This window comes from Rhagoletis zephyria, unplaced genomic scaffold, assembly GCF_001687245.7.
Source record: "Rhagoletis zephyria isolate East Lansing unplaced genomic scaffold, Rhagoletis_zephyria_1.1 Rzeph_scaffold_00875, whole genome shotgun sequence".
Taxonomy (NCBI): Eukaryota; Metazoa; Arthropoda; class Insecta; order Diptera; family Tephritidae; genus Rhagoletis; species Rhagoletis zephyria.
The window spans coordinates 97,166-111,021 of NW_016157959.1; the positions used below are offsets into that span (position 1 = coordinate 97,166).

At 32.5% G+C, this 13,856-nt stretch overlaps 2 protein-coding genes across 4 annotated transcripts; one reads left to right on the top strand and one right to left on the bottom strand.

Annotated features, from left to right (window-relative positions):
- The first annotated feature begins 242 nt into the window (after positions 1-242).
- LOC108361885 (uncharacterized) lies at positions 243-1,122 on the top strand. Its single transcript, XM_017614657.1, has 3 exons — positions 243-569; positions 647-784; positions 843-1,122. The coding sequence occupies exons 1-3, from the start codon at positions 336-338 to the stop codon at positions 1,023-1,025; spliced, it is 555 nt and encodes a 184-aa protein (XP_017470146.1). The 5' UTR covers positions 243-335; the 3' UTR covers positions 1,026-1,122.
- A 2,863-nt stretch (positions 1,123-3,985) lies between these two features.
- Vdup1 (arrestin family protein Vdup1) lies at positions 3,986-12,780 on the bottom strand. Of its 3 annotated transcripts, none has more exons than XM_017614653.1 (4): positions 12,458-12,780; positions 5,415-5,987; positions 5,136-5,318; positions 3,986-5,055 (listed from the first exon to the last, which is right to left on the bottom strand). In XM_017614653.1, exons 2-4 carry the CDS (start codon positions 5,868-5,870, stop codon positions 4,672-4,674), a joined length of 1,023 nt encoding a protein of 340 aa, XP_017470142.1. In that variant the 5' UTR covers positions 5,871-5,987; positions 12,458-12,780; the 3' UTR covers positions 3,986-4,671. The 3 variants fall into 3 exon arrangements, with proteins under 3 accessions (XP_017470142.1, XP_017470143.1, XP_017470144.1); XM_017614654.1 differs by lacking the exon at positions 12,458-12,780 and adding an exon at positions 12,214-12,399; XM_017614655.1 differs by lacking the exon at positions 12,458-12,780 and adding an exon at positions 11,245-11,621.
- Positions 12,781-13,856: the final 1,076 nt, after the last annotated feature.

The following is a 13,856-nucleotide window of genomic DNA, read 5'->3' on the forward strand; positions in this document are numbered from 1 at the left end:
ATGCGAATAAAGTTAATATACCCTTGTGCACAAGTGCGCTCGGGTATAAAAATAAATCATCACTTTTGGGCATACATTCATATGTACATAGACCTTAATAAGGAGCAGTTAGGTGCAATTCTAATACTTCGTTTATTTTATTATTTTCATACTTATTTAAAACAGCTTCGATATAAATTCTGAATCTGTATTCATTTTGATGGCCCAAAGTGCCGGTTTACGGGTAATTACAGCCTTTGGTAATGACAACGACCATATATAATATACGTATATTTGTACATATGTATGTATGAATGTACGCTTGTTCACGCATTTAATATCATTTCAACCCCTATATGTTGGCAAGTGTCAAATGTTCGGGGGGGATAAGTATAAAAGAACTATTGGATGGTATAGAAGTATGCCAAATGGAGTTAACAGTAATGTTTGCAAGTTTATCAATTATATTAGCGCATTTAAATTTATCATATACGAGCCAATTCGTTGAGAAAGGTGCCAGTGGTCAGCCACTCCCAAAGGCAGCCACATTTCACTTTCCAGAGTATGCATACAAGGAAACAAGTAAAAATGTGGGTATTAACATAAATACAATATTGATTTATCCTGTTATTTGTGAAACTTATTATTATTATTGTTAAAATGTAAGGAGATTATATACCACGAATTTGAGACTTCATGTGAGCGAAATACTCTATGCGAAAATCTAGAAGGAGTTGTGAAGAAGTCATGTGTACGTCGTTGCATTTCTTATACCTGCTACCAAGACATCTACGGATTTGATGAGGTAAATAGGAGCTATTGTGTATTATACAAAAAATTTATTTACAAGCAACACTTTTCAGCTGGAGGAGGGGGAAATCGATGTTCGCCTGAATTCTTTCAAAGGTTGTGTCATTCAACGTACTGGCAAAAATCATCGCCGTTATCCGAGCACTCAGAGATTATTATTTCAACGTTTCGATGTAGGTGAATTTTTTTTCAACATGAAGTGGAAGTTTACTAATTACTTTAAAAGTGTGTTCTAGTCGTTATTAAATAATAAAGTACATATATTCTTTGTGAAGCATTCTATTTAAGCATTACGTATTTTTAAATTAAAAAAATGTGGACTATTTTTTGCGAAAGAAGTACGGTTGGTCACATTATGCATGGCTGTAGCTGTGTGTGCAAAGATGCTTGATACAATTGGTTGCTACCAAGGCTGTCCGGGTTCAATCCCCATCAGACGGAGCTTGAAATTTAAGTTTTTTTTTCTTATTCTTAATTATGAAAAAAAAAAATCGTTTTTGGGCACTTCCTGGTAAATGGCGATCAAAGGCTTGGAGAAATTCCACGTAATCCGTGCCTAGTCAGGTTGTTGTTTTCGAATGTGTGTTACGCTGGACTCTAATTCGGGCGATGATTACAAGCTCAATAACAGAAAAAAATAATTGATTTGTAAACGATAGTTTATTAGTTGTGTCTTAAATTAAAAAATATATGTATTTTTTATTTATTATATGTATATACAAATATCTACATACATACATATGTACATACAATGTATGAAATAATATCTACCTACATATGTACATGCGTATATATATGAAATTGTTAAGTNACATACATATGTACATACAATGTATGAAATAATATCTACCTACATATGTATGTACATGCGTATATATATGAAATTGTTAAGTAAGAGTGCNAAAAGTGTGTTCTAGTCGTTATTAAATAATAAAGTACATATATTCTTTGTGAAGCATTCTATTTAAGCATTACGTATTTTTAAATTAAAAAAATTTGGACTATTATTTGCGAAAGAAGTACGGTTGGTCACATTATGCATGGCTGTAGCTGTGTGTGCTAAGATGCTTGATACAATTGGTTGCTACCAAGAATGATAGAATAAAGTATTCTATCATTCTTGGGTTGCTACCAAGGCTGTCCGGGTTCAATCGCCAACAGACGGAGCATGAAATTTAAGATTTTTTTTCTTATTCTTAATTATGAAAAAAAAAATCGTTTTTGGGCACTTCCTGGTAAATGGCGATCAAAGGCTTGGAGAAATTCCACGTAATCCGTGCCTAGTCAGGTTGGTGTTTTTGAATGTGTGTTACGCTGGACTCTGATTCGGGCGATGAGGAGTTGCGTTTNACCAAGGCTGTCCGGGTTCAATCCCCATCAGACGGAGCTTGAAATTTAAGTTTTTTTTTCTTATTCTTAATTATGAAAAAAAAAAATCGTTTTTGGGCACTTCCTGGTAAATGGCGATCAAAGGCTTGGAGAAATTCCACGTAATCCGTGCCTAGTCAGGTTGTTGTTTTCGAATGTGTGTTACGCTGGACTCTAATTCGGGCGATGATTACAAGCTCAATAACAGAAAAAAATAATTGATTTGTAAACGATAGTTTATTAGTTGTGTCTTAAATTAAAAAATATATGTATTTTTTATTTATTATATGTATATACAAATATCTACATACATACATATGTACATACAATGTATGAAATAATATCTACCTACATATGTACATGCGTATATATATGAAATTGTTAAGTAAGGCAACTGAGTAAAAATAACAATTAAATACGTATGTATGAATGTACATACAGTCAGCGTCAAAAATGTCCATTCTCTGACGACTTTATTTATTTATATTTTCCATACCAACTTTTTCCTTTTTTTTATTAAAATATGGTTTATTCAACAGCAAAAACCACATGATTCATTTTTTTTTAATTTCATTGAGATCTCGGGGAAAATGCAAGAACTTTTCAATTAGATTTTTTTTTGAGTGTGTAGTTTTGTGGCCCATTAAATTTAGGTACATTAGAGTTTCAAGTCGCTAAAAATTACCGTTAACTTGTAAGATTTTTTTGTCGAGGGTGTTACGCATTTTCTTTCATACAAAAATAGATAAACATTAATAAATAACATCGTCAAAACGTCAGGGTATACATTTTTTTGACCCTAACTGTTTATGCATATTTATCTACATATCCATGTGAGTATATACATAAATATACGACGTATGTATACATACTTAGTGTGTCATATATATGTACATATGTATGTATGTATATATGTAGGTAAATTATTATGGCTGCGATCGAACGCCTTCGAGGATCAAATCCAAAATTGGAGACGTTTTAAACTAAGTAAGGAAATTACATTAAAAAGTTTGTAATTAAAAAAAAAAAATCATCGAGTACATTCAAACAATTATTAAAACTATAAAAATATGTTAGCAATTTGCATACGAGTGTCTCAATAATAAGTCAAAACATAATATTATCGCAGATAAATTTAATATATGCTTTACGGTAAATAAGTAACAAATTTGTGGTGTGTTTGCGTTATAAAATAGTAATACAACAAAGAAAATGCATTAGTTATATATACGTAGATATCAGCAACTGATCAATAAAGTATCATTTCTTTTTTTGTTTTAAGTTATCACTGGTCGTTTGTTTTATATATGTATTTATATANTTTCTTTTTTTGTTTTAAGTTATCACTGGTCGTTTGTTTTATATATGTATGCATATACATAAGGGGGGCCCAAAAACATATAGGAAAATCAACCTTTTGGAAATTTAACGCTTCCACCACCCAGAACTGAAGAATGAGTCCATATACATACATATTTTACATATGGAAAACATATTTGCTATAAAATAAAAAATAAGTAATGTTTTCATCGAATAAGAATACAATCCCAGTCTTTTGAATAGCACACGCTTTTGATCCTCAGTACACACCCTTTTGTTTGCTTAATATTCATTAATTGTTTATACAAATTTGCAGATTCTACTAGTAAATCCGATTTTAAAATATCATACAAATTAAAAAAAAACATGCCAACAAAGGGTTCTGCTATGTTAAAAATTTCGGGTATGCAGTTTTGTAGCCCATGCAATTTTAGTACAAAAAGTTCAAGTTTCAAATAGCAACAAAAACCCCTTGATTTTTGATATTTTTTTGTTGAAGGTGCATCACACTGTAAAAAAAAAATTAAAAAATCAACGGTATTTTGTAGCCGCTTGAAACTTGAACTTTGTTATACCAAAATTGCATGTGCCATAAAACTGCATAGACTGTAGGTCTATAGGACAGCACACCCCTTTGCATGTTTTTTTTTTTAATTTGTATAAAATTTTAAAATCGGATTTACACGAGGAATATGGTAAATTTTTGTAAAAAATTGATGAATATGAAACAGAAAAAGGAAAACTGTACATACTGAGGATCGAAAGGGTGTGCTATTCAAATTACTGGGAGTGTATTTCTCGTCAGTAATCTTCAAAAAATAAAATGATGTTGCATACATAGTTAAATTTAAAATTTTACTAAATATTTTTTCATTACGTGCGTTATGTGGTTAGGAACACATAAAATAACATATTTATTTAGTAAAATTTCTAAGTAGACTATGCACCATAATTTTATATTTTGAAGATCTGTGGTGGGAAATATTCTTATTCGATTAAAAATATTTATTTACAACGATTTTTTATAGTGTATTCCTAATGTCAAATACACGGAAAACTTCAAGGTCAATCTATCGTCTTCTTATTTTCGATGCTCTTCAGTTCTGGCGAGTAGCTGAAGAAAAAAGTTCTGGACCACCCTAATGTACAAATGTAATTACATATGCATGTATTTCGCTCTCATTGGTTTAACATTTAATTTGGATCGGGCTTCTCATGCAACCACGGCCTAAAAATTGGCAACGTTGATGGATAATGAGTATCCGGTTTAAGTACTGAATCTGGCCATGTATTCGAGACATCATTGCCATTATTACGAAATGGATAAGTGGCTAGAACTATGGGTAACTGCAATTTAATTTCCTTTTCTAACGACTTCGGTTCGATGACAAAAAACACATCGTAGGAGATTTTTATTAGATGGCAACCATGTAAATTCGTTGGCGGAAGCGGTGGTACATACAAGCTATCGTTTTGCCATTCGTCCTTGCCGCCGGGACGTATCTTCCCGCGTGCTAGAGCGGCCAAGGCACGTTTTTCCGTTTGCACCACTTTTCCTCGTGCCAAATATTCAATGGTCTATATTGATAAATATGAAAAATTAGCTATAATAACTAAAAAAAACAAAATTAGATATAGGCATATGTGGTGCTGCATACCTCTGTAAGGGAAGCTTTTGTTCGTTTGATCGTCATATTACTGTGATTCGAAATTAGTGCAGTGATCAATATACTCTCCCCAGGTACATAACCGCCGCGATCAAGTGCCACCCGAGCAACAACTTTACCACCGCCCACGCATGCCACACCAAGTTTGTGTTCGATTTCACAAGTAAACGGTTGCTGAATTAAAAAAGATTATTTGTTATAATAACAATACTATTATTACATACATATGTACGTACAATATTTATGTTTGCACATGTTAACTTCACATACCGATAGAATGGGCCTCTCCAAATTGAGATCAATCGGGTTCATCACAATGAAGACTTGATGGTTTTTATGTATTAGACCATTTGGTTCGCGTAGAGCAGCTTTACAGTAGTATTGTATCCAGCCATAACGGCCCAAGAAAGTTGACGGTAATCCCACTGGGAGGCCAAGTTTGAATGGGAAACTGTGTATGCCAGGCGAAAGGACTGATGGGCCTTGATCAACATCGCCCAAAAGTCTCATTCGAAAGTCAATGTAGTTTTCTTTGTCGTATGTACGCTCCTGTCGTGCCGTACCAGCGCGCACCACTCCTTCGCCGACAACATGAAAATGCAGCCCCAAAGCAGGAGTATCATCTTGCAGTTCGATGAGTACACGACCTGATAGAAATTGTCCGGGAAAGTAAAGCAAGGATGTATTGTCGAAGATAATAAGAAATTTCAATAGTTTTCGGGGCATTGTGGCAACGTTAGCGTTTCATATCTTTGACGACGACCAGAATCCGATATGTTAAGACACAGAAGCAATGACTGGTTGGTGATGTTTGGATGCGAATATTTTTTTGTCTCGTTTTTACTGTAAAGAAAAATAATTTAGCATATGAATTTTGAAAAGTGTCTTGCACACAAATTAAGTGATACGGCTCAAATTCATCTATGACTGCGAAAATTTAAAGTTGAGAAATTCTCAAGGGACTTAGAAATTGTTTGATATTTTTGTGAAAGGAATTTAATACATTAGTTATTTATCTATGGGCACATTCAGATGGCGCGATAGCTCAGTAACTCTTGCAATTGCAGTTTTCGTGCGGCATCCAACAAAGATCTTTTCATCAATTTAATGATTGCGTCTAAGCCCCTAGTAAGAGGAAAATAATGTCAAAAAACAAACAATAACCCAAATATTAAACCGTATATTTTATTAGATGAGCAAGACTTCCCACTATATGAGTATGATTGTTTTAGTTCCGTAAAAAAACGTAAAACTTTTAAATGTATAAAACGTACATAATTTAAGTTACGATTTATTATCCAATACTTTTAACCAAAGGCTTCTGTACTACATTCATTCAAATATGTCAAATATAAATTGAAACGAATAAATGAATTATACAATTTTTGCTGCCCATTTTGAAAATAAAAAGGCATAATCTAAATAAAAAACGTTTCATATAGACTAATTCATGGTATTTTGGAACCATTCAACAGTATGCATTTCAATGCCCAAGTAAGCTGCTATGGGTCATTTTCAAACAAAAGTGTTGTTTTTTAACCGACTTCCAAAAACGGAGGAGGATATCAGTTCGTCGGAATATTTTGTTTTTTTTTATGTATTGTACCGCACTTTGGACCACGTCAACCGATTTCAAATTTTCTTTTGCATTTTGAAAGGTACTGTCTCAGATTAAATCCTATCATTGGATCATGAAATATATATATATATAAGAACTAAAGTCGGTTTTGTTTTTTGTTTAAAAATTACTTGTTTTTTTTTTTAATAATTTTTTTGCGATCTGACGTTTGTTTTTAGGCACGAAAATCGGTTTTTTGTATTGCCATGGTTTTGGGCAGTTTCTTCACAGTTAGAAGCACTGCGCCCTTACGCTCATATGCCCGTATCTAGGCCGAAAATGTGCAAAACAAACCTAATAGTAAGTGCACGTGTGTCACACTAACATTGTTCATTAAGTAAGAAGCCGTAAATCTCGGTTATAGTCGTTTTCACTTTTATTTAACAACTACGTATGTACATATATATATGTACTTATGTATGAACAAGCATAGCCCCGCAAACATATTCAGAAAATATGAGTTCTGGGGTTGCTAATTAGGAATCTGAAGTCACTTCACACAAAATTCAAAAATGGCGGATCCAAAATGGCGATCAATTCAAAAAAAGAAAAATTTGGGATAGCTTACCACGAATCTGAAGTCAATTTTTTAAATTCAAAATGACGTATCCAATATGGCTATCAAATTCTTAAAAAATTACTAAAATTAAAACGTTACCAGTGGGTTTCTGATTACAAATCTGATGTCAGATTTTCAAAATTGAAAATGGCCGATTCGAATTTCGAACAAATCAAATCAAATAAATTTTTTAAAAGTTGATCGCCATATTGGATTCGCCTAGAACTGACTTCAGATTCCTAATTAGCAACCCCAGAAACCCCTGGTAACAAGTCTCAACCCATGGTAATGCGTAAATCGGTCAGTATCAACGTTTTAGTTTTAGCAGTCGCTTTTCGAAAGCATATTTTCGGGCACTAGGCCCATTTGAACTGTCCAAACTTCCCCAACAATACGTGAGTAATTACATGTAAAAAAAAAATTTTTAGCTGCACTTTAACATGTCACGAAAAACAGCGTTTTTATAAAAAACCGACTAGCGCGACCCCCAAAAAATCTTTTTTTTTTATTTCAAATAACAATATTTTGATGTAGCGTTTATGAATTTCCAAAAATAGTATTTTTTTAACAAATCTAATGTATATTTATTGCGACAACGTGATGTTGAAGCTGGATTCGAGCGGCTTCAATTTATAATGACTTATAATAATACGGGGCACATTCAACCAAAACGCCATTTCTACAACGGGGTCCCTTTCTTCCTTTTTTAACTTTTAGAAGTTTACTTCTCAGTTATATGCGCAGTTTTTTCTTGATAGTGAAATATGTTGGGCAGAAAAAACTTACTTACCGGAGTCGAATCAAATCAGAAGTGGGATTCAAGTATCGCCACGCTAAATTTTTATCGCTAAGAATCTCTCAAGGCAAAAGGTTAATGCCTAAAAATATGCACAGCCTCCAAGGAAACATAACTTATCCACAATGCTTACGATTTTATACTGAACTCCTTCGGTTATCACGTTGCACATCTTTAGGCCCATTTGTTAATCAGTTAGAAATTTTTAATTATAGAAATTTAGCGTGTAGAGTCCCACTGCTGGTCAAGCTGAGATGAGAAACTTTAAAAGGGTATTTTTTATTAGTGTTGGGCGAGTTTGCGGTAATATCAGAAGTGATAAACTGTTGATAAATTTGATATAATGATGAATTTATCATTTCGATAAATGAACTGTCAAACTTTGTATGGAAATCTATTTAACCGAAGTTGATCACTTTATCAAACGATGTTGGTGCATAAATGTATAAATTTCAGCAAAATTCAACCCTCATAGGTTGCCAGGTAGTCGCTTTTGCTACGTACATACATGAAAAAAGCATAATGAACACAATGGACGAGGTAAGAATAAAACGTAACTAGCCATATAAGGTAAATAATAAACAATTTTATGCAAGTATTTACCAAGATTCGTTCAAGAAAGAATGCGGATAAACTGATAAATTGAAGCAATTTATCCCTTTATCACTTTAGATGAAGACCCCTAGTATAGTGATTCTGAACTTACTAATAAAGTCGGCACTAATATCTATTCAGAATAACTACTACCTACACCGGAGTACTGTAGTGTCTTCTATGCTGAAGTAAGAGATATCAAGAAGAAGGCTACTCTCTTGTGATAAGTGGAATACTCCATCACCGTCTACTCTGGAAATCAGGCCTCAATTTACTTAATATCTACAATGCAACAATACCTTTCCGAAGGTAGAAATTCAAGGAAGAACGGTTCTAACTGTTAAAGCTTGACTTGGTTTTCATGAAAAGAAGATATCTTGGGGAAAATAATGATCTGAAAAACAGAATACAGATCCGTAGTCCACGACAAAAAATTAAGTGTGTCTCGGTATTTTACAAGCTTTCAAAAGCAGGCAACATCAAGTCTAACTTCAGCCAGAAGAACGGGACTAGAAATTGAGCCCATCAGTAATTTAACCATAAAAATTAGTTTTGAACGCCTCGTATAAGGCGGAAGATTGTATTGAGAATACCAATGGAAATTTATTAAAGCAAAAACTAGGATTTGTTTTTAAATTGATTCTATCTTGTCTGCTTGTATGTCGAACGTTATTGTCAATATTAAAATCGATTCGACCGCTGTTCTAATTTAGATGTTACTCAGGTCTTACGGAGTGGTAGTACGTACCCCTAACCACTCAGCTCATAAAAGTCAACCTTTGCGTGAAGGAACTCTTGAAACAGCTTATTATGAGCGCTTTAGCTCAGTGAAAAAAAATAGAATTATCCAAAGATTCATTTTAGGTCGCAATGGATTTTACCCCACAAATCTCCGAGCGTGTTCAGTTTAAAATCCTTTTCCCTTATTGCATGTGCTTACGGGCGAGCACTCCTTCTAGCTCCTAACAGAGGACAAAAGAAGTATTATATTAAGCTTCTTTTGACCTCAGACCTCAAAATTTTGAAAAAATTTCGTTTTCGTTATCTTGGCGGTTAGGGCTCGATATGTAGGTTTTGATTAGTATTTTAATTTATATGCAAAAAAAAAATAATAACAATTGAATTTCTCAAATAATTATTACATTTTGCACTACTACATATTACAAGCAAGGAATATATGTAATCAAAAATATATAACAGCTATCCGCCACACCTTTATCTAAAAAATCCATTTTTTTTGTAGAGCAGGGTCTCTTATAGTTAAAATTTATATTGAATTATTTCTGACGCGAGCCATAGTTCAGTGAATTGTCGTAAATCATTCGAACTAGAAAACTTCAAATTAAAAAAAAGAAGTTTTTTGACTAAATATGTATGTGCTGATATTTGCGGTCAAAAGCAATAAGTGCTTAAGTTATCGCATTCAGCAAGTGCTATAACATGCTATGTCAAATCTTCATCTCGCTTACATAAAAAGTTATAGAGGTCCAAGTTTTTGTTGCCCCATAAGGCTAATATTACAATCCAAATGTTTAAAACTTTTTTCTCGAGTTCAGATTTTTTCGATTTAAGCGCTTATTGCTTTTGACCAGGGATGTTTGTAGAGGTATTTTTAAAATAATGACCCATATGCATAAGAGCTTATACTTAAGCTAAGTTTTTTTTATATAAATAATTTAATTTTATTTGCTTTTTTTCTGAATAAATTTTACCAAAAAACACTAGTCATACAACATAAAATGTGAGATAGAAATACAACTAATGCAGAAATAAAGTGCATATGAAAAGAAATTCAAATAGTCGGCCAAGAATTGGCTAAAAGGTCATATACCGATGCTGGATATTTGTGCGGATACTAGCCGATGCCGACAAATCTTCGAACATTAATTTCAGTACCATTGATACAAAATACTAAGGTGGCAGGAAATGAATTGAAACAATTTTACGATTCGCTCAGAGAAGTTAGCTACTTTTTTCCGCGGCATATCTTAATGTGGTTTCAGGTATATAAAAATGATAACTCAATTCCACTTTTTAAAAAATTCCACTTCGCGGAATATACAAGAGACTTTAGAAAGTGGTTATACAAAGATTGTTGTGGGATGTTACAACCGGTATAATTTTCTAACTCCGGAGCAGGTATTTATTTTTAATAATTAAAATTAGTCAAAAAGCCAAGAGTATCATAAATGAAGTTATTATTCATGTACCTGACACCACAGATATTTATGAACTGTATGTACAGTGGCTAAAATATAAATAGTGAAGAAACATTTTAGCATTCTTTGGCTATTTTTCTTTCAATTATTTAATTTTTATACTTTTTTTATGAAAGTGTAGCTTGTTATCTAACAAAAACAATGTTAATCAAAATTTTAAACTTTGTACAAAACTAACGAGCCAAATTCGACAACGTTTTATCAAAAGTTTGAGTTTTTTAATTAGATTTCGTAGAAAAATTCAGAGTATTCAGTTTTGTAGCTCGTCCAATTTAAGTCAAACAAAATGCAAATTTTAAATATCTGGGACTTACCGTTGCTTTTTTCTGGATACAAAAATATTGAATAACTTGTTTGATATTTGTTTATTTATTTCTTCGAATCAACATTTATAGTCAGGTAACTCGTCATTCAAGCCCTTCCCTACTACATACACATAACTTTATGGCCTTACAGCTGTTTAGCTAATACAATAATGCAACAAAAAAGAACAGGTAAAAAATGATGACGACCAAATATCAAACGCTCACGTAATTCATTTAATTCAAGTAGCAAATATTTTACTCCGATCGTCAACGGCATAAACGATCTCTTCTACGCCGGCGTAGACTTTTGCTATATTACTTTGAAGGTGTATAAAATCACATAACCCATACATATACAAATACCAACATCCCAGTAGAAATTGTATGCATACACATACAAAAAAGTAGCATTTAAATATGCAAATGCATATCTTGTAAATGCCTGCTAGTGCTGAAAATTATCTCAAAATACGTCCGTTCACTAAAATTTTTGTACAAGACTGAAAATATTACAAAAATTCCACTTCAAATTTATTAAGAAGTGTACTTAAAATAACAACAACAACGTACGTTCGCTTGCAATTCGCTGGAATTTGAATTTATTTGTGCAAATTCATGACTACGCATGAATTGCTCACACTTATTCACTCATACAGCATGCATACTTCATGAATGCATACAACCGATTTCTATTGGGATATGCATGTTCATATATACATACATAGTACATATGTACATACATATGTATTGCATTTCAGCATTTCTGTATTTATTTTGGTTCTTTATAAAAATGATTTAAATATGTATAAATGCATGTGTAGGTATGCACTTATGTACATACGTATGTATGCATATAAACACATGCACCATAATTTATTTATACAGTACAAATTTTCGTACACATATACAATATATAAATGCACACATACGAACGTATGTAGATATTCATAATCTATAAGTAGTTAATTATAAACACACCAGAATTGTTTTTTTTTATTTATGTAAATGTATTTTGGAACATAAAATCCCACCGACACAAGTATGGACTTATTTGGAAGAATTATAAATTTTCTAGTACATACACATGCATGTATGTACATAAGTACACACATATTCGATTTAATGTAGTGGGTGCAATTTACTTAAATTGACTTCCACATGATTTTAGCTTCACATACATAGTTGTATTTCTGTCTTTGTCAATTTGGCTACTGACATTTACCTTCTGTATAAACTTGTACAGACTCGTAGGAATAGCTATCAAAAAGCTGAACGCGTCTTAATGGGTTGCAAGATATTTTTTGAACCCTTTTTTTTATCAGTCTTTGCAACTCCAACAGTATTAAATAAGTATGTTTGTAGATATGTATTTAAATGCAATGTATTATCTCATTTTTTGAATCTACAAACTGCTAATTTTTTACACGATCCGCCGCTATACCCGACATTCTTCTTACAATACAACAGCGCCCAAAGTCGATCGTCACACAACTAACCAAGTAACACTCGGCTTGACAAGCCCAATGCTCTGTCTCAGCTAAGCCTTACTTCGGGCCAAGTTAGCAATACGTTTGTAGCAACCTATTTGGCCTATTGAGCATTGAGAGACCAATCGAAATAAACAACTGAGCTGCATCATACTCTGATGCTTGTATGTACAATAGGGTGCATCACTCTCCATAAAAAAATAAAAAAAACTTGGTACTGTTTTTCCATCGGAATTATAGAATCTAACTTATATGTAAAAAGAAGGCAGCGATAGTAAATTCTGCTTTTAAAAAATCATGCGGTCGAAAATTCTGGAAAAAATGTGAACAACTTCCTTGCAGTTAAAATTCTTCTTCTGTATTCTAAAATTCTGTAAGAACAAAATAATGTAGAATTAAAATTCTGGAAAGAAAAAATTCTGGGTCAAAATTATTTCGGGCCAAAATCCTGTATTTCTTACAAACTTTTATTTAACTTCACTTGTATGTCCTCGAATTTTGCAATCACTTGAAACTGCAAACTTAGCTCGTAACCCGATGACAATGCAAATAGTCCGCTAGGTGGCGCAGGAGGGAGATATTTGGTAAGCCAGTATTTATGGGCCGATTTGGTTCATACTTAGAAAACTTGTTGTAAAAATATATTTTTACTATTAACTTATATATGTAATACTGAAATTAAAGCAAACTTATTCCGTTCTTAAATAAAAAATAATCGGCAAAAGAAGTTAATATTTATACCATGAAATTCTTAGCAATTCTTTTTAGAAAACAAATATGACTTAAGTCTAATCTGCTTTTATCATTCCTTAAATTTTTCTATATTGAGTGTTAGTATAAACTATATATGTATATGTATATTTGCTTTACGGAATTCTGAATGCCAAAATCGGAAAACCTATGGATAAAGAAATGAAGTGTATTGCCAAAATTTTTCTTTATCAAATTCATAACAATAAAAAACCAAATAAAACAAGTGTGCACTTGTGTTATATATATCCATTTGGTTTTCCGATTTTTTCCATACAGAATTTTGTAATACAGAATATTAAAATAAAGAATTTTGCAATACAGAATGTTAAAATACTGAATTTTGCGATACAGAATATTAAAATACAGAATTTCGCTATACAG